Source organism: Protomyctophum parallelum, assembly GCF_964188405.1.
Source record: "Protomyctophum parallelum genome assembly, chromosome: 5".
Lineage (NCBI taxonomy): Eukaryota > Metazoa > Chordata > Actinopteri > Myctophiformes > Myctophidae > Protomyctophum > Protomyctophum parallelum.
In genome coordinates, this window is record NC_139702.1 from 24,828,623 (window position 1) to 24,855,264 (window position 26,642).

A 26,642-nucleotide genomic window follows, 5' to 3' on the forward strand; every position below is an offset into this window, starting at 1 on the left:
AAAATGTTAGGAAACTAATGGGTCCAACTATAATGGGTCCCTGACCCAGTGTTTGGCAAACGCGGACCACTGGTGTTCCGCAGAGGTATTGCAGGTGGTCCCTGGCCATGCATAAAAAAAAATAATATATATATATATATATAATTATATATATATATATATATATATATAACTTTTAATAACTTACAACTTACTGTATGGTGTGTGTGTGTGTGTGTGTGTGATATGAAATGTGAGCTTACCATAATCACAGTAATCCTTAATCATATTCCATCATATTCAAACAAAATCACTGTATTTTATTAGATATTATTATTGATTTTATAGCTATTTTCTCCAGCTCCCTGTGGTGCATGAAGTTCCATGAACCCCCCCCCCCCCCCCAACCACTATTGTGTGGGGTGGGTCTATGATGGACAATAGTGGTGGTCCTCAGGTTCCTCTTAGTCAGGATGGCGGTGGTCCCTATGGGTCAAAATCAGTTGAAAACCCCCTGCGTTAAGGCCTATTCATAGTCTGGATTTTCAGGTGGTGAGGTGACCACCGCTCCGGTGGTGAGCTGACCACCTGGAGCTGAAATAACGTTGAGCGGTGGTGAGTAAAAACAGAGAGAAGGGCTGAGCGGTGGCGGTGGTTTGCTCTTCACCGCGGCTTGTGACGTCATGTTGTAGTTCGGTGGTCACCTCAGTGACGTCATGTTGTAGTTCGGTGGTCACCTAACCACTGTAAATCCAGACTATGTATGAGCCTTTATAGGGCATGGGTACGTGTCCGGTACAGTCCATTGACGATGATGATAATAATGTCCTCCCCTTGGCAGGGCGTTGGGGTGGGACGTGTCCGGCGTGCTGCGGGTGAGACGGAAGGGGTCGGACCAGGTGGACCTGTGGGTGAGCAACCCTCTCCCCGTGCCCCTCACGCTCACCAACGCCAGCCTCTCGCACGGGGCCCAGGGGCTGCTCAAGGTGACCGACCGGCGCCAACTTGAACTTGAACGTCTGTTTGAAAATGACAGTTTTCTGAAAAAGCTACGTTTCTATGTCAGTCGTTCTTTCGATTTTTCAAAAATAGCAGACCTACAAGCTCGTAGATCTGCTATTTTTCAATAGCTGAAGCATAACATAATGCTAACACCAAAAGGGTACGTTCCCGCCCAAAATGGGTTAAACATTTATTTTTGATATACATCGTTGGTGTGGGGTTACTGTTGTTTTTCAGGAAATGGAAAGCAGAACCCCCGATAGATTCAATGTGGTTATTTAGTCACAAGCTCTTGCCAATTCATTTCACTGTGTTCATTTTCCATTTTCGCTTTCACTTTCGAAATGTTTGTAACACATAACGGAAATAGCCAGATATACAAGCTTTGCAATGTGACGCATTGTGCCCACGTTATGAGCTTGTAGATTGGATATTTCCGCTACTTTAGTGACTTTACAAAACTTCTGGGCGGGAACCCCTTTTGGTGTTTTAACTAAGCATTTTGTTATACTTTACCTATTGAAAAATAGCAGATCTACAAGCTCATAGCGCGCCACTCGGTTGCGCGCTATGAGCTTGTAGGTCTGCAATTTCTTTAAACTTGTGAAAATGCGGCAACAAATCTTTGAATATATATTCTTTCAGAAGACTTTTTTTTTTATTTCGACGTCGGGCCATTTGAGAAATAATTACGTAGAGTAGTAGACGACAAAAAAAAATAATAAGTGTAATCACTGCTGATGTCTTTCAGGTGGTGAACTTCAGCGGTGCGGTCACGGTGCCTCACGGCTGCTGGAGGGTGCTGTCCCTGCGCGTCCTCAACAAGACGCTGCCCGTCGACCTGCTGTCCACCCTCCGACTGGACACCAGCGTGGGCACTGCCCTGCGCCTGCCCCTGCACCTGCACTCCTCCATGGACAAGGTACAGACATAGAGTCTGTACCGCTATCCATGTCAGTGGAAGTTGCTCAGTGGCGTTTTGAAGCACCCGGAAGGACCGTCTATTTCCGCCTTTTTGGGCGCATTTCCGCATTGGACCACCAAATTTTGGTGGTCCAAATGCGGAAGTGCAACCGAGCGCTCAATGTTAAAGCCCAGCTGCACGGGGTTTCCTCGTCATGAATCCACGGATCCGCCTGCAGTCCTTCCTCTTACCACTAGGGCCCAGCGCTTCAACGTTGGAGTGCCTCACTGGCCCCTTGGGTATAGACCAGGGGTGGTGCAACTTTGACGACAGCGAGGGCCAATATATTTCCACACTCACTCCAGAGGGGCCACTTTGCTGTCGTAGCAATCTACAAGCTCAAAACGCGTCGCAATGAGCTTGTACATCAGCTATTTTTTGCTATATTTGAATTGGAAACCTGAAATTTATTTTGCTAATCCTGAAAAGTAACCTAGTTTATAGTTAGTTATAGTTATAGTTAACTTTATGAACTGTTAACATAACTACATTGGACACAAAAAGACAATAACATGTTAATACTAGTCATCAAGTACTAGTCATGAAGTAATTAAAGCGGGTTTTGGAATTGTAAACAGCTGAAATCAATACGATATCAGTGTTCTGATATTAACAGGAGGGTCGCATTAAGGGAAGGTGGGGGCCGCATGTGGCCCCCGGGCCGCCAGTTGCCCAATGCCCAAACTTTTTCAGATCGAGACCCAAAAGAGAGATTTAGACGATCTACAATATCGCAACGTGTCGCTTCACGCCGCTTTATCTTGTAGATTGGCTTTTTTCACAACTTATTTTCCTTCTTTTACTACTTCTTTCTTCTATTCCGCGTGCGTGTGTGTGTGTGTGTGTGTGTGTGTGTGTGTGTGTGTGTGTGTGTGTGTGTGTGTGTGTGTGTGTGTGTGTGTGTGTGTGTGTGTGTGTGTGTGTGTGTGTGTGTGTGTGTGTGTGTGTGTGTGTGTGTGTGTGTGTGTGTGTGTGTGTGTGTGTGTGTGTGTGTGTGTGTGTGTGTGTGTGTGCGCGCGCGCGTGTGCGTGTGTCAGCTGGGGGAGGTGCTGTTGGAGGTAGAGGGACAGTGTGCAAGACTCTGTCCTCTCAGAATATCTGAAACAGGTGAGAAGACAATCTCTCGGACACAGAGAACCTTGTACAGTACATGGTACAGGTCACCTTTACTCGTGTAGCACATTTAAAAACAACAGAAGTTTACCCAAAGTGCTTTCCATTCAAAATGACATCATAAAGACCTCATAAAATAGAGCATACTGTAGTAAAAAGAAACACAAAAGCAACACCTCATACAAATACAGCAAAAGTAAAAAGAACATACAATCAATGACCAACACAATCTCTCTCTCTCTCTCTCTCTCTCTCTCTCTCTCTCTCTCTCTCTCTCTCTCTCTCTCTCTCTCTCTCTCTCTCTTTCTCTCTCTCTCTCTCTCTCTCTCTCTCTCTCTGGAACAAGACAATCAAAACAGAACAATGTATTTACAAATAAATATTGGATATAATAAATAGGAATTAAATAAAGGTGTAAACAGAGCTGTGTTGTATATTAGCACTTTGGGTAATACTATCTTGTGAAACTATAAAAAAGCATTTTCTGTCAGAGATAGTTTTACAATATACATCCATATAGAATACGTTAGCTTTAATCCCATTCTGGGTCGGGAACCCATTTTGGTGTTAGCACTATGTTATGCTTTAGCTATTGAAAAATAGCAGATCTACAAGCTCATAGTGCGCCACCGAGTGGCGCGCTACGAGCTTGTAGGTCTGCTATTTTTTTGAAAAATCGAAGAGCGACTGACATAGAAGACATTTTTTAGAACCTGATCTCGGGTCAGAATGGGAAACTGTCAGGATGTAGAAGACATTTTTTAGAATCTGATCTCAGGTCAGAATGGGTTAAACTTGATAAACAGTGTACACTGGTATATATGGTTTGTCTCTCTCTCTCTCTCTCTCTCTCTCTCCAGGTCGCATCCAGTGGCATGGCTCTCTCCTCCCAGAAGCCCCCTCCTCACCCTGGGCCGTGGACAGCACGCTGGCTGCAGAGCTGTGCTCTCGACGGCACAGCCACAAAGATCAGCTCCCATGCAGGTCAGATAACTGTTGATTATTTTAATCTACAGTATTCTATATACGATCTCTTCTAATAGAAATTCCCCCCACCCACCACCCCACCCCAAATGTATTGTTCTTAAAATTAACCTTGATTATTTTGTCTTTATTCAATTCAAACGCACCCTTATTTAACCCGTTTTCTAAAAATGTCTTCTACATCCTGACAGTTTTCTGAAAAGGCTACGTTTCTATGTCAGTCGTTCTTCGATTTTTCAAAAATAGCAGACCTACAAGCTCGTGGTGCGCCACTCGGTGGCGCGCTACGAGCTTGTAGATCTGCCCAGAATGGGTTAAGACTCATTGATTTGATTTCAACATCAACCAAATCAAACTGCATTTCTCAACACAGTCAAGAATCAATGTAATGTAACATTTTTACACCTGGAATTGAAAAATGGTCAGCCTGTTTAACATCTTGAAATAGAATAGATACACAAAGTCTAATTATTACGTCAAGTTTACTAATGAAGCATTATCAGCAGTGTTTTCTTTTGCACAACTATCAGACTTGTTATGTAGTCCATGTTCATTCCATTATGAATAGTGTTTTATCGTGTATCAGACTTGTTATGTAGTCCATGTTCATTCCATTATGAATAGTGTTTTATCGTGTATCAGACTTGTTATGTAGTCCATGTTCATTCCATTATGAACAGTGTTTTATCGTGTATCAGACTTGTTATGTAGTCCATGTTCATTCCATTATGAACAGTGTTTTATCGTGTATCAGACTTGTTATGAAGTCCATGTTCATTCCATTATGAACAGTGTTTTATCGTGTATCAGACTTGTTATGAAGTCCATGTTCATTCCATTATGAACAGTGTTTTATCGTGTATCAGACTTGTTATGTAGTCCATGTTCATTCCATTATGAACAGTGTTTTATCGTGTATCAGACTTGTTATGAAGTCCATGTTCATTCCATTATGAACAGTGTTTTATCGTGTATCAGACTTGTTATGTAGTCCATGTTCATTCCATTATGAACAGTGTTTTATCGTGTATCAGACTTGTTATGTAGTCCATGTTCATTCCATTATGAACAGTGTTTTATCGTGTATCAGACTTGTTATGTAGTCCATGTTCATTCCATTATGAACAGTGTTTTATCGTGTATCAGACTTGTTATGTAGTCCATGTTCATTCCATTATGAACAGTGTTTTATCGTGTATCAGACTTGTTATGTAGTCCATGTTCATTCCATTATGAACAGTGTTTTATCGTGTATCAGACTTGTTATGAAGTCCATGTTCATTCCATTATGAACAGTGTTTTATCGTGTATCAGACTTGTTATGTAGTCCATGTTCATTCCATTATGAACAGTGTTTTATCGTGTATCAGACTTGTTATGTAGTCCATGTTCATTCCATTATGAACAGTGTTTTATCGTGTATCAGACTTGTTATGAAGTTCATGTTCATTCCATTATGAACAGTGTTTTATTGTGTATCAGACTTGTTATGTTGTCCATGTTCATTCCATTATGAACAGTGTTTTATCGTGTATCAGACTTGTTATGTTGTCCATGTTCATTCCATTATGAACAGTGTTTTATCGTGTATCAGACTTGTTATGAAGTCCATGTTCATTCCATTATGAACAGTGTTTTATCGTGTATCAGACTTGTTATGTAGTCCATGTTCATTCCATTATGAACAGTGTTTTATCGTGTATCAGACTTGTTATGTAGTCCATGTTCATTCCATTATGAACAGTGTTTTATCGTGTATCAGACTTGTTATGTAGTCCATGTTCATTCCATTATGAACAGTGTTTTATCGTGTATCAGACTTGTTATGAAGTCCATGTTCATTCCATTATGAACAGTGTTTTATCGTGTATCAGACTTGTTATGTAGTCCATGTTCATTCCATTATGAACAGTGTTTTATCGTGTATCAGACTTGTTATGTAGTCCATGTTCATTCCATTATGAACAGTGTTTTATCGTGTATCAGACTTGTTATGTAGTCCATGTTCATTCCATTATGAACAGTGTTTTATCGTGTATCAGACTTGTTATGTAGTCCATGTTCATTCCATTATGAACAGTGTTTTATCGTGTATCAGACTTGTTATGTAGTCCATGTTCATTCCATTATGAACAGTGTTTTATCGTGTATCAGACTTGTTATGTAGTCCATGTTCATTCCATTATGAACAGTGTTTTATCGTGTATCAGACTTGTTATGTAGTCCATGTTCATTCCATTATGAACAGTGTTTTATCGTGTATCAGACTTGTTATGAAGTCCATGTTCATTCCATTATGAACAGTGTTTTATCGTGTATCAGACTTGTTATGTAGTCCATGTTCATTCCATTATGAAGAGTGTTTTATCGTGTATCAGACTTGTTATGTAGTCCATGTTCATTCCATTATGAACAGTGTTTTATAGTGTATCAGACTTGTTATGAAGTCCATGTTCATTCCATTATGAACAGTGTTTTATCGTGTATCAGACTTGTTATGTAGTCCATGTTCATTCCATTATGAACAGTGTTTTATCGTGTATCAGACTTGTTATGTAGTCCATGTTCATTCCATTATGAACAGTGTTTTATCGTGTATCAGACTTGTTATGAAGTCCATGTTCATTCCATTATGAACAGTGTTTTATCGTGTATCAGACTTGTTATGTAGTCCATGTTCATTCCATTATGAACAGTGTTTTATCGTGTATCAGACTTGTTATGTAGTCCATGTTCATTCCATTATGAACAGTGTTTTATGGCGTGTCCTCAGGTGGCCCAGGCTGCCCGCTGAGCCTGATCAACCTCTGGACTTTGGTGCCACTCCACTCAATGAGAGCAAGGTAAATATACAGCATAATTACTGTATTTACAGTCCGGGAACCAGTTCACCTATTTACCCCCTTATCCCTAAACTTCCTTGCCACTTTTTTTTTTGGAGTGGTGCAACCACTCCTACAACCAGCAATGTCCGTGCGTATCTATGTAGCCGCGTATCTATGTATCTGTCATGAGCACGAGTATGTGACTTATTAGTACCAGTAGGGGGCGCCAGAAACAGAGAGATAGTGATGTGCCTGCTGCCTGCTAATGAGAGAGAGAGAGAGAGGTGGGGAGGGGAGGGGGGGAGGGGAGGGGATTGCACCACTCAGCTCACACGGGTGTGATTTTTTTTTACGATTTAGAAAAACATTTTGACCCATTCTGGGGGTTGGGAACCCCTTTTGGTGTTAAAAAATAGCTAAATGATGTTATAATTGTGTTATAATTTAGCTATTGAAAAATAGCAGATCTACAAGCTCGTAGCTTGTAGGTCTGCTATTTTTTTGAAAAATCGTGAAAATATTTATTTCAGAAAACTGGAGGATTTAGAAGATTTTTTTTTTACATTTTGAGGTCAGGCCTAAATGGGTTAAAAATGTTCTACTGAACTGGTTGGAATAACGTGTTCCTTCCACGCGCTACGTCCAACCAGGGAAACTCCCCCCTGTCAGGTGTTAAGGAGCAACTTGGACACTCAAGCATGAAGGAAGCATGAGTTAAGTCCGTTGCTCTCCCCATGTTCCCCATATATGGGGACTAGGTTGGCGGAGGGTGTGTAGAGCCCAGGATCACATTAGATGATTGACACAGGGGTGAAAAATGGGTTACAAAATCGTGGGATAAAATATATATAAAAAAAAGAAAAAAGAAAAAAGAAGTTCTACTAGCCGATCTATATCGACACGATGCTTGTAGATTGTGTATTGAACTATTCAAAAATGTTTGTAAAATAAATTGCAAAAAAAAAAGCCCAAGCCTAAGACACTGACGGAAATAGAGCCATATAGGCTCCCATGTCAATGCTCCTGACAGTGTGCCGCGGGTTCATGTCCCCCACCCGCGACGGCCATCACTGTCTAGCTACTGTACTATCAAAAATAAATATAATAATATATTAACCCACTTTGGACTGAGGTCGATTAAAAAAAGAAAAGGCTTCAAAACCCATGTTTCTATGTCAGTGGTGCTCAACCTTTTTCATGTCAAGGACCCCCAGAATTATTATTCTATTGGGCCACGGACCCCCCCCCCCCCCCGAGAAGCAAATATTTGAGTTAAAAATCACACCTGTGTGAACCGAGTGGTGCAACTCCCCTCTCTCTCCCCCCCCCCCTCCTCCCTCTCTCTCTCTCTCTCTCTCTCTCTCTCTCTCTCTCTCTCTCATTAGCAGGCAGAAGGCACAGCACTACCCCTCTCTCTGTTTTTGGCGCCCCCTACTGGTATTAATAAGTGACATACTCGTGCTCATGACCACTGATACATACATACATAGGTGATACATACATACATAGGTGTACACGGACATTGCTGGTTGTAGGAGTGGTTGCACCACTCAAAAATGTTCGCTCTGAAATATATATTCAAAGATTTGCGCCACATTTTTCACGACTTTTCAAACATAGCAGACCTACAAGCTCTTAGCGCGCCACTCGGTGGCGCGCTATGAGCTTGTAGATCTGCTACAGTATAACATAATGCCTAAAACACAAAATGGGTTCAAAATAATGGGGGCATACTGTATAACATTGCGTGCCCAAAACCAAAAGGGACTGTTGCTGTTGTTGTGCAGGTGAAGACGTTGACTCTGAAGAACCCCACCTCCTCAGCGGTGTCACTGGAGATCAGAGCGCTGTCCCAGTACCCTGCTCAGCTGGAAGCCCTGGACCTCCTCACCAAATGGTACGACACACACACACACACACACACACACACACACACACACACACACACACGAGATTGGGACTCCTCTGTAGATGGGGAGGAACTCAAACACTAATCCTCTTTGACTTCCTTTATTCAATTATTTACCGCCTGTAGACATTCCTTAAAGCAAGTAACATTCAATCATTTGGTAACGAAGACTTTCCTCTCTCCAATAAAAAAACTGTTACCATGTGAATAAACGTGTATACGAGCATCAGACTCCTAGAGAGTCTGCGCTTCATGCTAATTTATGCTCATGAGTTTTGAGCGTTGCCATGAAACACAAACGAGGAAGTGAATGTGTTCTTGTGCATCTCACGTGTGACACGTTTCTGTCATTTTTGTCGTTTTTTTTTTACACTTGCTTGTTGCGCAAAGCATGAATTGTTAAATTTAGTTCATCTTGCTTCCCGTTTGTCTTATGGACTTTGTCTTTTAACGTCCATTCTGGACGGGAACTAAGCATTATGTTATACTTTAGCTATTGAAAAATAGCAGATCTACAAGCTCGTAGCGCGCCACCGAGACGACCGAGTGGCGCGCTACGAGCTTGTAGGTCTGCTATTTTTGAAAAATCGTGAAAATGTGGCACAAATCTTTGAATATAATATATTCTTTCAGAAGACTTTTTGTTTATTTCGACGTCGGGCCTAAACTGCTGTTGTTTGTGCTTGTTTACGACAGGTTTAACATCAGTCCTCTGTCTGTCAACATCAGCACTACGGAGTTCAGCCTACTCACCAGTTTACCCGTGGTACACACACGCACACACACGCACACACACACACACACACACACACACACACACACACACACACACACACACACACACACACACACACACACACACGCACAGGGTGTTCAACTGACTACAGCCTGTCCGGCTGTTTTTTTATTTTTGGAGAGACCAGTTTGTACAGTATATTTAAAAGGTACATACTGGGACTTAGTTTCATGAATGTTATTTTAACTCTATTTTAAAATCTGTATGGTAGAGTATGTTTACGCACCGGATTGGACACTTTATTTGCCTATCTACTATCTTTACTGTAGTTCGGTCATCATCATTACACATAACTTAACTCTCTCCGTCGGGAGAGGGAGACAACATACATAAAAATGTGCAGATTATACACTTTAATGTTAGTGCTCCAATCATCACATTTGGTGCATTATATGAGGCTTCCAATTGGTCCCCTGACCGACCAACCAGCAGGCTGAGTTTGCTAAAAATAGAACAATATCCAGTTATTGGAATTAATCATGTTATTACCAGTCCTATACTCAGTGTACTGCATAGAAGATGTTCAAAGTTTAAGAACTGAATACATTAAATATGAACCCATTCCATTCAGGACAGGAACCCATCTGTGATGTAAGCATTATGTTATACTTTAGCTATTGAAAAATAGCAGATCTACAAGCTCATAGCGCGCCACCGAGCTTGTAGATCTGCTATTTATTTTTTAAATCATGAAAATGTGGCGCACATCTTTGAATATAATATTCTTTCAGAGCGAATGCTTTTAACTCAAATCTTTGCTTCTGGGGGGGGGGGGGCGGGGGGAACAACATATTTTCAAATGGGGTCGGATTACATATAATTTTTGGGGGTCCTTGACATGAAATAGTTTGAGCACCACTGACATAGAAACACGAGGTATTTCAGAAAACTGTCGGGATTTAAAATAGTTTCATAATTTAATTTCGACGGCAGGCCTGAATGGGAAAAAAACAGTTTGTTGTTGTATGGAGAGAGAGACGATTGTTGTCCGACAAAGCGACAGCAACCATTGGCTGTGGGACAACGGGGCGGACTTGACAGATTGACGGATGGCCCTACGGTGCAGTAGAGCGCTTTGGAGAGAACGGCAGTCAGAGGAGAGATGTCATGTACAGTAGCTGCACATGACAGGGAAAATACAGACAATGATTAAACCGTGATAGTATACTGTCGCAGTGTCGCTCCACAAACAATACAATAACTGATCTAAGTACCGTTAGCCCATTTTGGGGCGGGAACCTCCTTTTGGTGTTTTAAACATTATGTTAGCAGATCTACAAGCTCGTAGTGGCGCGCTACGAGCTTGTAGGTCTGCTATTTTTGAAAAATAGTGAAAATGGGCCCAAATGTTTGAATATATTATTTCAGAGCGGACATTTTTAACTCAAATCTTTGCTTTCTGGGGGGGTCACTGGAACAACATATTTTCAGATGGGGGTCGGCGGCCAAATACATATATATTTTTGTCATGAAAATGTTTGAGAACGACATGGGGGTTTTTCAGAAAACTGTCAGGATTTCGAAGGCATTCATCAAATCGTCCTCGCAGGTCTAAATGGGTTAATTCAACTGTGCCCACTGTACCAATTGTGTGTGTGTGTGTGTGTGTGTGTGTGTGTGTGTGTGTGTGTGTGTGTGTGTGTGTGTGTGTGTGTGTGTGTGTGTGTGTGTGTGTGTGTGTGTGTGTGTGTGTGTGTGTGTGTGTGTGTGTGTGTGTGTGTGTGTGTGTAGTCTGTGGACGGCTTACAGGGGGTGAAAGGTTCGGGGGTTCTCCGCTTGACCCTGGGGCCCTGGGAGAGCAGAGAGGTGGCGGTGATGTTCACTCCGTCTGAACACAAACACACAACCACCATCCTCATTATCAGGTACACACACACACACACACACACACACACACACACACACACACACACACAATGAAATTAAATTATTCAGATAAAAGGTTGTTGATAGGCTTACCTCTCTCTAATAAGAACTCATACTTAGTCCATTTGGGCGCGGGAACCCCTTTTGGTGCAGGTCTGCTATTTTTTTTTTTATCGCGAAAATGTGGCGCAAATCTTTGAATATATATATATATTCTTTCAGAGCGAACGTTTTTAACTCAAATCTTTGCTTCTTGGGGGATTCACTGGAACTACATATTTCCAGATGGGGCGTCGGCGGCCAAATACATGTAATTCCGGGGGGTTCCTTGATATGAAATATTGAGCACCACTGATATAGAAACAACGTTTTTCAGAAAAATACATTTCTTTTAATTTCGACGTCGTCAGGCCTAAATGGGTTAACATTGTGTGTGTCTGTGGTTTTTGCGCTCCATGCAGGAACAACCTGACGGTGTTCGACATGGTGACGGTGAGGGGCCAGGGCGCCAAAGAGCTGCTCAGGGTGGGGGGCAAACTCCCGGGGCCCCGGGGCCTCGCTGCGCTTCAACGTCCCCCAGTCCACTCTGATGGAGTGCAGAGACGGTGAGACGCACACCGCTCTTTATGTGGGACCGGTGTTGTTTTCGTCGACTAAAACTAAGACGAAAATTGTCCGTCGACTACCTTTTTTCACTGACGGAAACTAAATGGAAACTAAATGAAAACTAAGCTACGATGACTAAAACTAAGACTAAATATATTGACAATTTTGTCAACAAATAAAAACTAGACTAAAATGTTAGGAAGGGACTAGTGGACAAGAGATCGAGTATAAGTCATTTTACACTCATTTTGTATGCTGAAAATAGCAGATACACAAGCTCACGCGACGCGTTGTGAGCTTGTAGATCTGATATTTTCAGCAAGTGTAAAATCAGTCATTATGACGGCATCAAGGCCCGCCAAAATACATTTTAGTCGACTAAATCACCCATAGATTTAGTCGACTAAAATCTTATGATATTTAGTCGACTAAAACTAGACTTAACACTAAGACTTTCCTGGTGACTAAAATGTGACTAAAACGAAAGGAAAACTATGACTAAAACTAAAATAAAAAAATTGCTGCCAAAAACAACACTGTGTGGGACAGATTGTTGACACGCCCCCCGTCGTCCTGACTGTCGACACGCCCCCCGTCGTCCTGACTGTCGCAGTCGTGCGAGAAACTGTTCTCGATGATTTTGTTTGAACGAATAAGGGCCCTCACGATAATGAAATTTTTTTTACAGTAAAGTTTGACGGCGTGCGTTTTTAAACACGAGTGCTGTGACTTATTTTCCGTAAGACCACCCATAAGACAACGTCGGTTATTTTGAAAGCAGGACAGTCTGTTAGGTAAGGTAGGTATACCCTCACAAAAAAAACATGCAGTAATCCTGGTCTCTAAACTGTCTCCCCCAGGCGCCTGATGGAGGGGAAAGGAACTGGTTGGAATAACGTGTTCCGTCCAGCCAGGGAAACTCCCCCCTGTCAGGTGTAAAGGAGCAACTTGGACACTCAGGCATGGAGGAAGCATGAGTTCAAGTCCGTTGCTCTCCCCTTGTCCGCCATATATGGGGACTAGGTTGGTGGAGGGTGTGTAGAGCCCAGGATCACAAATGAAAAATGGGCTACAAAATCGCAGGATAAAACATATATAAAAATAATTAAAAAAAAAAACAAGTCTGTTGTACTGTAACAGTATGTTAAGTTTTAACACAGTTAATGACAGTTTCTTGCTCGTGTCGCAGTATCGTGATGGGGGGGGGGGGGTGTTATGAGATACGTACCCTATTGACTTACCTCTATCTGAATATTATTATTAGTGTTACAGAAAATAGTGATTGTTGGCAAAAAAAAAAAAAAAGATAAGCCGTTCTAGATTGATGTTTACTGAACCCTACTAAAACTTAAAATAGCAAATTTATGTTATAATTTAGCTATTGAAAAATAGCAGATCTACAAGCTCATAGTGCGCCACCGAGTGGCGCCCTACGAGCTTGTAGGTCTGCTTTTTTTGAAAAATCGTGAAAAAATATATATATATATATATATATATTATTTCAGAAAACTGGAGGATTTAGAAGATTATTTCTTTTTTTTCGAGATCAGGCCTAAATGGGTTAAAAATGTCCCACTAGCCGATCTATATCGACACGTCGACGCTTGTAAAAAAAAAAGCAAAAAAAATAAGCCCAAGCCTAAGACACTGACGAAAATAGGGCCCCTATAGGCTCCAATGTCAATGCCAGTGTGCCGCGGGTTCATGTCCCCACTAAACCCCCCCCCCTTCCGTCCCCTATAGGCCTGCGTACCAACAAGCCGCTGTTCGCCATCAGGAAGAGTTTCAAGGTGGAGAACGCGGGCGAGCTGCCTCTGACCGTCGTGTCCATGAACATCAACGGCTACAAGTGCCAGGGCTTCGGCTTCGAGGTGCTGCAGTGTCACTCCTTCAGTCTGGACCACAACTCCTCCTCCGAGATCACCATTGCGTGAGTAGTATTATATACACTTTTATAGGTTCGTTTTCCCACCAGCTCTGTGGTGGGGCGGAATGTCCAAAACGGTTACTTTTCACCCATTCAGGCCTGACGTCGAAATTAAAAAAAAAGGTTTCTAAATCATGACAATTTTCGGAAAGATTTGAGGCACATTTTAACGATTTTTCAAAAATAGCAGACCTACAAGCTTGTAGATCTGCTATTTTTCAATAGCTAAATTATAACATAAAACAAATGGGGTTCCCGCCCAAAATGGGTTAAGGATAAAAAACAAAATCACACCCGTGTGAAGTGAGTGGTGCAACTCCGTGTGGGGGTTCCAGACCCCACAGGAACGCGCCCAGTGGGCCGGGCCGGTTCCGGCGTGCCGCCCCGTGTCCGAAACGGTTGAGAAATGACAGAGTTACCGTGTGCCGGTCCCTGTACTGTACTGTACTGTACTGTACTGTACTGTACTGTACTGTACTGTACTGTACTGTACTGTACTGTACTGTACTGTACTGTACTGTACTGGCACACCCGAAATCATCATACAGTTAATATGTGCGTGTGTGTTTGTGTGTGTGTTAGGTTGCGCACAGGTGGTGAAAAACAACCATGCTGTTTTCATGCTCATACCCAGCCAGGCAGGCAGGCAGGCACCCACACACACACACACACAAGTCCGTAAGGGAGTGGTTGAACCACTCAAAAATAAAAATGAAAAAATAGCAAAAGTAGCAGATCTACAAGCTCCTCCTCCCAACGCACGCACACTGCACACACACACACACACACACACACACACACACTGTGTTACTCTCCGTCTCACTTCCTGTCTGGTCAGTTCAGTTGAAGTTCTGCAAATTACTTATTATTATTATTACACATTACAAGCAAGAGCATTTTAAAATGTATTGCATCTCTCTCTCTCTCTCTTCCCCTCTCCCGCCCGCCCTCTGTCTGTATCTTTGTCTCTGTCTGTCATGTTGCATAATATGTCATTTGGATTCCACAGAATCCACCGTGTCTTCTGTGAAAGCATGCTGCGCACCGAAAACAGCAGATCTACAAGCTCACAACACGTCGCACTGTGACGTGTTGTGAGCTTGTAGATCGGTTATTGTCATCCATTGGTTCTTTTAAGAGCCAAAACCTACTTAGGTTTCAAGTGTTCAAGGCAACACACATGACAAGCGCTTTCTTTAACATTCAAGGCATAACATTCAAGGTCTTACAGAACATGAACTAAACACAAAATGGTCATGTCATAATAAGAGTTCAGGGTTTGGAGCCATGAGTCTTGGCTCAAATACAAAGGCAGAGGGGTGGGGCGTGACAAGATCAAACTAGAAATAGAATCCAAGTTTAGAAGCATCTTCCATAAACACGAATGGTCTCAGAAATGTCATAAAAGCAAAGAGGTTAATGACTCATATCTGTGCTGTTTTTCAACTGGTTTGGCTGTAACATAGGCTTAGAATGATCATACCTAAACATCATCATTTACATTTTCAGTCTTGAGATTTGATTTGCTTTTTCCCATTTTGGGGCGGTTTTTTGGTGTTTTAAACATTACTAGCCCTTACCCATTGTGAAATACTTGCCGCTTTGTGGCCGCGGGGGATACTGCGCCCTGGGTGTGTTTTCTCATTTTTAATTCACTAATAAATTCATTATTAATTCATAATTTGTTAAATTGGAGAAATGGCTTCGTTAAGACCTCCATATTATTATGGTCAATGCCTGTGTGAAAAGTGGGAGTGATTGGTGCAGGCAATGAGGAGCTACGGCAGTCACAGTGACACATATTCAGACAGACATTGTCAGAATTATAGTATGATGATGATGATGATGATTATAGTATGATGTTATAATTTAGCTATTGTAAAATAGCAGATCTACAAGCTACAAGCTTATGTAGGTCTGCTATTTTTGAAAAATCGTGAAAATATTTATTTCAGAAAACTGGAGGATTTAGAGAAGATTTTTTTTTTTTTAATTTTGAGGTCAGGCCTAAATGGGTTATTCTCTCTCTCTCTCTCCCTATCAGGTTCACTCCAGACTTCACGTCGTCCTGGGTGATCAGGGACTTGACGTTGGTGACGTCTCGTGGCTCCTCGTTCCCCTTCACGCTCAACGTCACACTGCCTCACCACATGCTGCCCCTGTGTGCCCAGGTGGTCCCCGGGCCCAGCTGGGAGGACACCTTCTGGGTGTTCACCCTCATCTTCACCTGGTCAGCACCCACCCCACCACCCACTGCTATACTCCTTATGTATTCCGTCACTGTCGCGAATTGTTCTATAGTCAGTCGCCTTATCCGCAATTATTTCAGAAACGTTTGCGTACATTGCGGTGTTGTTGCTACTAACCCTAAGGCCTCGATTACACCTAGCATACAACAATGTTGGACGCGAGATGTAAGCAAGTTGTATAAGTGTCATGGCCGCCCCGATGCATTTCCGATGGGAGTCACATGGTTTGATACAACATTTTAGTTTGATGCGGGGGAGGGGGGCACAACACAGCCATCAAACAGAAATGTTGTATCAAACCATGTGACTTCCATTGGAAATGCATTGGGGCGGCCATGACACTTACAACTTGCTTACAACTTGCATGCAACATTGTTGTATAGGTGTAATTGAGGCCTATAACCCCAGGCTGATTTTGTGGTTTGTTTTCCACTTCAGGTAAAAAAAAACACCCCCCCCCCCCCCTCTCTCTCTCTCTCATTAGCAGGCAACAGTGCAGCACTATCTCTCTGTTTCTGGCACAACAGCGCCACTGTTGGTACTCATTGGTACTGGTGCTCATAGTCACACACAAACAAACAAACACGAACACACGGTTAACACAGACATTGCTGTTCCTTGGAGTGGTTGCACCACTCAAAAACACGGGAGGCAACACAGCTGCAGCTGATGGAATGAATAATGGCTCGTTTAGATTGTAGGTGTGTCGGTGCTTGTCTATCACGCTTGCACACTGGCATCTGGACACGCCTATGCAAATCTATTTGGTGCAACTGTGTTGCTTACTACTAGTCTGCCGTGTTTTTAACCCATGTTGACCTGCGAACGATTCTACAAAATGTCTAAATCTAAATCCTGACTGGTTTCTTGAAAAAGCTATGTTTCTATGTCAGTCGTTCTCAAACACTTTCATGTCACCTTTCACGATTCTTCAAAAATAGCAGACATATACAAGCTATGAGCTTGTAGATCTGCTATTTTTTAAAACACCAAAAGGGGTTCCCGCCCCAAAATGCTGTAGTTTTTTTTAACTGGAATAGTGGTTTTGATTGCTATGGCTATTGAGGCAGCCATACTGTAGCTGAATGGGTAGAGCCTGTATGGGAAAAAGGAAGGGCTCGGGTTCAATTCCCGGCCCTGGCAATAATGTCAAGGTGTCCCTGAGCAAGACACTTAAGCCCTAACTGCTCCCTGATACTATAGCAGATATCGCGCTGTATATGCAAATTTACAGTGACATATCCCACTGCGGACCAAATTATTATTATTAAGGTATTATTATTATTATTTATGACGATTGCTTCTACTACCGGTACTAGCTTTGTAGCATACGTAGTAGCACTTTGCATTATTGTGTGTTTTGATTTCAGCTTCTCTCTGATGGGGGTGTGTCTGCTGGTGTTCCACCAGGCTCTGTGTGTGCACTGTGTGTGTGTGTGTGTGTGTTTGTGTGTGTGTGTGTGTGTGTGTGTGTGTGTGTGTGTGTGTGTGTGTGTGTGTGTGTGTGTGTGTGTGTGTGTGTGTGTGTGTGTGTGTGTGTGTGTGTGTGTGTGTGTGTGTGTGTGTGTGTGTGTGTGCGCGCGTGTGCATGTGCGTGTGTGTGTTTTGTTACAGTTTCTCTCTGCTGGGGGTGTGTCTGATGGCGTTCCACCAGGCTCAGTGTGTGTACTGTGTGTGTGTTTTGTTACAGTTTCTCTCTGCTGGGGGTGTGTCTGATGGCGTTCCACCAGGCTCAGTGTGTGTGTGTACTGTGTGTGTGTTTTGTTACAGTTTCTCTCTGCTGGGGGTGTGTCTGATGGCGTTCCACCAGGCCCAGTACATCCTGACAGAGTTCTCCTCCCCCAGCGTCAGGATCAACCACAGCAATGCTCATGGTCTGTCCAGAGAGCAGAACCCTGTCGTCAACAACATCACCCCCAACGGAGTCAGGTACACACACTCTCTCTTCCACTATACGAAGGGTGACTAGTCGGAAACCTTCCATAACTTGAAACTTTCCAGAAACCCACTAAGTTCTGTGATTCCTTTTTACGGGTCCATTTTTAAACCAGAAACAGTGCATGGTGCCATTTAAAAGGAATAACTCGGGCCTGGGCCATGGCTCTGTGGTCCAGGTCTAATCCTAAGTCTGGCAGTGTGCCGCGGGTTCGACTCCCGATCCCGACGACCTTCACTGCATTACTTCCCTTCCCCCCCATTACTCTCCCCATGTCCTGTCAGCCTACTGTCTGTCCCTCCATAAAAATAAAAATAAATAAAAATAAAGGCGAAAGCCACAAAAAAAAAACCATTTATATAAAAAGAATAACTAATGAAAAAGATGGAATTAGACTAAAAACTATCTACAGTACAAGTTCACGACGAATTGCGTTCCGTCGTGTTGTGAGCTTGTAGATGTGCTTTCTTTGTTTTTGTTTTTTTTTGTTTTTTTTTTCACTTAATTTTTATTGAAGGAAGAAACAGACAAGAAAAACACAACTGACAAGACTATACAGAAAGAAAAAGACAAAAAGTAAACGAAAGAAAAGGCTGCATTTCTCATATTACAAAAAAACATTCAATTGTTTTGTTTTTTTTAAAGGAAAATATAAGTTCCTATAGTACTACCTCAGGGCCCAAATTAGGTTCTGAGAACCAAGAGCCAAACAAAGCTGGTGCAATGATGCCCCCTGGTGGGCTAGTCTGAACTGCATGTAGGTGTTAAAGAATCAGAGGAGTGATGACAGCTGTTATCAATTATTGTTGAGCTGTTATTAACTACATCCTATGCATTTATTCCACAACACGGACTGACAACGCAGCAGAACCGCAGTAACAGAATCTCCGGGTCACTTTGTCATTGCTTGTGTGTGTGTTTTTTTTTAATACTGTTTTTATTAGGCTTTTTTTTTGTATGACAACATCAGAATATTATCGACAATGATGTATGTTCCACATACAATACATAATAAAAAAGACATATAAATGTGATAAACATGAAAAAACAAAAAACTGTTAAACAAGTGGAACAGACAAACAAAACAGACAACAGGGCAGACACTCTTGCTCTCAAACTTTTCCAACATGTTGTTGTAAATTAAGTGAATTACAGACATTATTCTTTTTTTTGCTTGTGTTTTTACAACAGTAAAACCAAGGGCAGCTGCAAGAGCTACGTCGACTCGGGCCACGCCTCCGACAAAGGCAAGGGGCGGGGCTCTCCGGCGCTGGCCAACAGCGGCGGCAGCGCGCCTCGGACCCAGTCGTCCAATAAGAAAGGCTTGTCGTCCGCGTCCGGTTCCACCCCCCCCTCCTCCTCCTCCTCCTCCTCCTCCTCCTCCCAGCCTCAGAAGAAACATCGCGTCTCGCTGTTCTACACCAAGTACAAACCCGGCTCCGTCGCCGTGACCGCGGCGACCGCCGCCGAGGAGGAGGAGGAGCTTAGCGACGACCTCGGCCTCGCTGCCCCGCTGACGCCGGACCCGGACGTCTGCAACAACAACAACAACAACGAGCCCCCGTTCCCCCCCGCTCCGCACGAGAAGAACACCTCCGCCATGACCGCGACCACGCACTTTAGCCCTGTGAGTATAGCCAAGTAGTCTCTCAAGGCCAAGCTTGAGAGACTTGGCCTTGGACCTACTGTTCCTGTTTTTGTTTTTTTCTATTCCTTTTTTTCCCTTTTATTATTTGAATCATTAATAAGGTGGGCATAATAAGCTTCGGCTTCAGCCCAAACCTTTTCAGTCAAACTGTAATTCTGTAAACCCTCATTCTGAAATGTACTGTACTGTAAATGACTGAGATAAATAAACTAACTAACTAAGGCTACTAAGCTACTATTCCACAATCTTAACCCATTTCGTCAAAAAAAAAAAAAAAAAAAGATTGCTCTGAAAGAATATATATTCAAAGATTTGTGCCGCATTTTTTTTTACGATTTTTCAAAAATAGCAGACCTACAAGTTCATAGCGAGCCACTCGGTGGCGCGCTATGAGCTTGTAGATCTGCTATTTTTCAATAGCTAAAGTATAACATGATGCTTAAAACACCAAAAGGGGTTCCCGCCCCCAGAATGGGTTAAAGTGCTACACAGAATACGCCGCCTGGAGGCCGAGAACTGAAATACCGTCATCTGTTTGTCATTTCCGTTCATATTTTTTATAAAATCACACACTTGTGAAGTGAATGGCACTCTAATCATCGTACATCATCATGGTAAATGGTGGTCCCTTATTGGCCAAGGGTGGCCGCCGACAGCCGATTTGCCCAGACACTTAATGACGTAAATTCTCCATTTATTGTCAATGGCATTTAATGTTTGTGTTCAGACATAAAATCACACCCGTTCACACGCTCTTATCGTCGAACATCATCCATTCATTGTCGATGAGAAATTATTTTTTGTGTGGGACAAAGAATAGCCGATTCGCTCGTCCACATATGACTTCAATTCTCCGTTCATTGTCGATGGGAATGTAATGTTTGTGTGAGACGAAAATCTACACTAATAGCTCAATATAGTTATATATCTGCTGTCCAGACGGAGGGAAACCTCCAAAATGTTATAAAATAACTCAACTTAAAAATGTATTATAAATATACATTTTAAGGCAATACTGCCTCATCAAAGTTGGTGTTGTGACTTTAGATACTGTCAATTACTTGCATGAGAAGGAGAGAGAGGTGGTGGAGTTAGCTGCTTTAGCAGACAGTTTGAGGGTCCAATGGAGTTATGAGGTTTTGTGCAATGCGATTTTTACTACTTTTCGTTCGTTCAATGTTTTTTAAACGACACACAATAGCACTGATTCATGGAAAGAAAAATCAAAAACCTAAAAAATTGAGTTATAAGGGTTTCTCCGGACAAATATAAATATAATATAAAATAGATTTATTTTTTGTGTATTAGCATTTCTGCTAAGCAACTTATGCAAGGATAAATCTACATGACTGCAAAGACCAGGTTTACTGGCTGCAATGATTGGCAGCAGCAGCCATCTTGCCTCGTTTAGCATGCATTTAGCCTCACCTGACACCTATAGCATTACTTCTTCCGCCATTATTGTTTTCATCAGTGTTTTGGAGTCAACGCACTACCGCTCAACCCTTGCTTCTGAGTAGGGTAGTAGAGTAGTAGTGTGCGCGGTTCCAAACTAAGCACTGTATGTGTAGGGTTTAAATCATTAAATTACAACTCGTATTATACACAACATGGGTTAAAAACACGGCAGACTAGTAAGCAACACAGTTGCACCAAATAGATTTGCATAGGCGTGTCCAGATGCCAGTGTGCAAGCGTGATAGACAAGCACCGACACACCTACAATCTAAACGAGCCATTATTCATTCCATTAGCTGCAGCTGTGTTGCCTCCCATGTTTTTGAGTGGTGCAACCACTCCAAGGAACAGCAATGTCTGTGTCAACCGTGTGTTCATGTTTGTTTGTTTGTGTGTGACTAAACACTAATTCGGTGTATCAACGTGTTGTCTTAAGGGTTTTAAGGAAGACGCCCAGATGCAGCTGCAGTTGGAGCCGGAGCCGGTTGCAGACGATATGTTTCCCATGGAAGCGCCTGCCGTGTTCCCGGACAACAACGTCACCGTGGGCCCAGGTCCCAGGCCGGGCCTGCTGCTCGTCAGCCCCGCCACACACAGCGCCGACAGATACACCGACAACAAGACCGGCTCATCCCAGCTGGAGGTACGGATGGAGGGACTGCGACTGCTCATTATTTGATTTTTGTATTTTTTTTTTAACCCATTTAGGCCTGGGAACGATTCTACAAATGTCTTCGAAATCCTGATAGTTTTCTGAATAACCATATGTTTCTGTATCAGTGGACAGTGGTGTTCAATATTTCATGTCAAGGAACCCAAAAAAAATGTATGTAAGAGGCCGCTGAACCCCATCTAAAAATATTTTGTTCCAGGGACCCCCCAGAAACAAAGATTTGAGTTAAAAACGCAAAAAAATATATAATATTCCCCATTTTCACGATTTTTCAAAAATAGCAGACCTACAAGCTCGTAGCGCGCCACTCGGTGGCGCTCTATGAGCTTGTAGATCTGCTGTTTTTCAATAGCTAAAGCGTAACATAATGCTAACACCAAAAGGGGTTCCCGCCCCAAAATCTCCAGATTTCCGTCAGCCCTTCCGAAGTGGAGAAACGGTTGTCGTTGGGTTGGAGTCAGCGTGTCGCAGCACCTTAAAGATGGAGTGCCATGATTTTTTTCCAAACTAAAACATGATCATCAGGTCTTATTGTCTTATTGTTATATAAGGAGGAAGATTTTTTTTTTTAAGTGTACAGTATTTATTAAAATGTCGTTTTTATGTGGGCACCCCCACCAGTTCATTAAATAGCTGGTTTTGCCTGGTGGGTGGTGATGGGTGGTGATCCACCTGAACTGAAGCCGCACCCACAGCTGTAGTTGTATGATAAAGGTGGAGGGGTTAGGGGAGGGGCTGATAATGTGATGTCACTACATTACCGTCTTTTTCATTGGCCCGTTTGACTGTCAAGGGTTCAGCCTCCAGGAAGAAACCCTAAATACAAAGGGAATACACCATTGCACATAAAACGACTCCAGGGTGTCTAATGAAGTATACCTCATAGACACATGAAAAACTGGAAAAATACAAAAATTGTGGCACTCCATCTTTAATGTTTTTAATCTGTCTCTCCCAGACCAGAGACGACGTGAAAGCCCAGAAGAAGAAGTGCGAGAGCCCGGAGTCTGGAGGACCGACCGCGACTAACAAAGGGAAGAAGAACAGACGCAAGACTGTAGAGTCTGGGTAAAACCACTCGACTATTAACCCATTCTGACCTGAGATCAGATTCTAAAAAATGTCTTCTACATCCTGACAGTTTTCTGAAAAAAGCTATGTTTCCATGTCAGTCGTTCTTCGACTTTTCAAAAATAGCAGACCTACAAGCTCGTAGCGCGCCACTCGGTGGCGCGCTATGAGCTTGTAGATCTGCTATTCTTCAATAGCTAAAGCATAACATAATGCTAACTCCCGCCCAAAATGGATTAAACTACTTCATGTAACACACTGGCCTGGAGTTATTCACATAAACGACTGACCTGTACATCTTCATAATAAGCTACTTTTCTACTATTTTTATCCCATGATTTTGTAACCCATTTTTTTCTCATGTCCACTTGCTATACAAAAGCCACACAGCGGCACGCTTTGAGATACGTCGATGTATACATTATGCTTTATACTAATTAGTAGTTGCAGTATTTATCAAATTATATACCGTCCGTAGTAAATGACAGTTGTGACGTGTGTGTGTGTGTGTGTGTGTGTGTGTTACTGTGTGTGTGTGTGTGTGTGTGTGTGTGTATGTGTTACTGTGTGTGTGTGTGTATGTGTGACTGTGTGTGTGTGCGTGTGTGTGTGTGCGCGTGTGCGTGTGTTTGATCTGTACAGTGTCCCTGACCACAGCGTGGTCATGATGTCGGAGCGCGAGAAGGAAGCCGATTGGAGGACGGGGGAACAGCGGAGCGTCAACGGGACGCGAAGCAGAAACCGCTGTTCTAAGATGGAACCACTGAAACCGGTCCAGAACAGCACAGTCCCTCTCAAACACAACGGTACGTACTGTATAAACCCAGTCCAGAACAGCACAGTCCCTCTCAAACACAACGGTAACGTATAAACCCAGTCCAGAACACCACGGTCTCTCCCTGACTTTTTACATTAGTTTCACTGGTGCGCCCATGACTCTCTCATTCAGGTGCTAGCCTATAGGCCCGTCATTAATTTGAGCTAATTAACCCAATTATGTTATGCATTAACTATTTTTGAAAAACCGAAGAACCACTGACATAGAAACACAGCTTTTTCAGAAAACTGTCTGGATGTAGAAGACATTTTTTTAGAATCTAATCTCGGGTCAAAATGGGTTAAGTAAATTTCCATTCGTCTGTATGAATTCATCTGCTGAAAAGTAGCCAAAATAACAGCCAATCTACAAGCTGTAATACCGGCTTCAGCCACAACATAGTAATGTAGTACAAAAAAACTAGTGTGGAGTAAAGGATTGATTGATCAATCTATGTGTCTGTGTGTGTGTGTGTGTGTGTGTGTGTGTGTGTGTGTGTGTGTGTGTGTGTGTGTGTGTGTGTGTGTGTGTGTGTGCGTGTGTGTGTGTGCGTGTGCGTGTGCGTGCAGGTGTGTGTGTATCCCGGCCCAGGCGGAGGTGTCCAGCGGAGCGGGTCGGGGGAGGAGGAGGAGGGGGAGGGGGAGGAGGAGGGGGAGGGGGGGGAGGGGTGTGCGAGTCGGGCTCGGACTCGGGCAGCTCGTCAGGCAGCGTCAGGGCCAGCAGGGGGAGCTGGAGCTCCACCAGCAGCATAGAGGGAGAGAGAGACCACCACCGAAGCACACACTGCACTACCTCCGCTAGGAAGAGTACGTATACTTATACACGCACGCGCACACACACACACACACATGCACGTGCGAGCACACACACTGTACTACCTCTGCTTGGAAGAGTACGTACTTATGCACACACACACACACACACACACACGCACGCACGCACGTGCGAGCACACACACTGTACTACCTCTGCTTAGAAGAGTACGTACTTATACACGCACGCACACACACACTTTACTACCTCTGCTTGGAAGAGTATGTACTGTATACACCATAGACTGTAAAAAATATGGACAAAGCGTTCTCCGGGTCTAACATGAACGTAAAATGAAGCCTGTCAGTCCTTGTATTGTAAGTCGCCATCTTTCTAGATCCGTTTGGGCCCAGCTGGCCCATTGGCTGGCCCAGACAACGAGGCGGGACTTCCCCCCTTCTTCTCCGTTGGTTTTTATTTTGACTCGAGTGGGTGGGGAATCCCGATCATAGACTGTAACGGTAGCCACGCCCCTCAGAACATGCGCGACTTTATGGTCATTTTTTAAATAAATGGGACCATAATTTTCCAAAAAGAATATTATGACATTAGAAATGAGACTTTAAACTAGTGACTGGAAGCAGAAAGTATTCATGACCATGTTTATTAAGGTAATACAGTCTAGGTGAAGTTGGGCCCAAATACATGGACTTCTATGGGGCTATGGGTTTTTCTGGGTCCAATGACAGCGCCACAACAGGCCATTATATGAACTTTCAGGAAATCCCGATTTCCTCAGTGGCTTCACAAAATATGAATGACTTGTAAAATCTGTCACGTGGCAGTAATATTGAGGCTGTGAGCGTGCGACGTGCAGTGTTGTACCCAAACGCGTTCAAAGAACGATCGTTCACGAACTCGTTCACGAGTGAGTATTTCAATAGAGCCTTCCAGGCGAAATCCCCGGCACTAAAACACACCCTAAACATGCCTTAATATCTAGCGGAAAACCCACCAATAAGTCCCTATCTGACACGAATGAACTAATCTTTCTCAGCCGTCACTCGAGCGCGCATCTAGATACTGCATGATGATCATGCACGCTGACAGACAGTAGACACTGTCCCAACTCCTAACACAAACAATGAGGGAACTTGTTGTTGTTTGATTAAACATAATGTGCCACGAAAAATAGCTTCCAATAGCTTAGTTGGTTATTATCGCGTCGAGGAGGTACGTGTCCATAATATCGCCACGAACGGCCAACAAAAGACATCTCTCTTCCACAGTGAATGAAGCGCAGTGATGCCTGATTTATTCTTCGTCGTACAATCATGTGTTCCGTGCTGAAAATAGCTGATATACAAGCTCACAACGCGTCGTGTCCGGACACGCTGTGAGCTTGTAGATCAGCTATTTTCAGCATGCGGAGATGCAGGCTCTGAACATTCAGAAACTTTTGCCTTCACAATAAAAGCATGCAAAATCATGCAGCTGCCCATATAGAGAAGGACAATAATTAAGAATTCGGTGGCATTTCACATTGCAAAAGAGAAATGTAAAAAATATATAAAAATTATAAGGAATTAATTTGGATAATGGTAATGGAGATATTGTAAACGTTGTCACTGTATTAATCCCAAAGGACTTCATTTGGACTAAAGTCTGCGGTTTTATATGGCTATGGGCTGTGGCAATAATAAATAAAAAAGAGAACGAAAGAGAACTGTAATAGTTCATTTTTTGGAACGATGAACTCAAATTTTGAATGATGAACTATGAACGTAACTAGTTATTTTTTTTTAATTTTGAACTGTGAACTGAACTAGTTCCTTAAAAAAAGAACTTTCCCAACACTGGCGACGTGCGTGTGTGCGTGTGCATCGCGACAAAAGAAGGTTAGCCAATGGAACCACTAAGGAAGGACTATACTGTCTGTACCAAGTAGACCGCTAGACCTACTGTACGTACAGTATAAACAGAGCTGCTACCTTTATAAACACATCTTAAAGTCTTGAGAAAAGACTGCTGCTATTTTGTTTCCAAATGGCTTTATACGCTGTATA

General features: G+C 42.9%; 1 protein-coding gene across 1 annotated transcript in view; it reads left to right on the plus strand.

Annotated features, from left to right (window-relative positions):
* Window positions 1-26,642, plus strand: part of tmem131l (transmembrane 131 like) — a 101,256-nt gene that overhangs the window by 63,692 nt on the left and 10,922 nt on the right. The window contains 18 exon segments of the mRNA XM_083766234.1: window positions 821-965; window positions 1,733-1,903; window positions 2,983-3,052; window positions 3,919-4,042; window positions 6,816-6,885; window positions 8,655-8,764; window positions 9,473-9,542; window positions 11,304-11,437; window positions 11,900-11,981; window positions 11,983-12,043; window positions 13,788-13,974; window positions 16,016-16,201; window positions 17,991-18,149; window positions 19,348-19,783; window positions 21,699-21,905; window positions 22,894-23,003; window positions 23,649-23,812; window positions 24,393-24,629. Coding sequence (XP_083622360.1) covers window positions 821-965; window positions 1,733-1,903; window positions 2,983-3,052; window positions 3,919-4,042; window positions 6,816-6,885; window positions 8,655-8,764; window positions 9,473-9,542; window positions 11,304-11,437; window positions 11,900-11,981; window positions 11,983-12,043; window positions 13,788-13,974; window positions 16,016-16,201; window positions 17,991-18,149; window positions 19,348-19,783; window positions 21,699-21,905; window positions 22,894-23,003; window positions 23,649-23,812; window positions 24,393-24,629 — 2,723 coding nt within the window.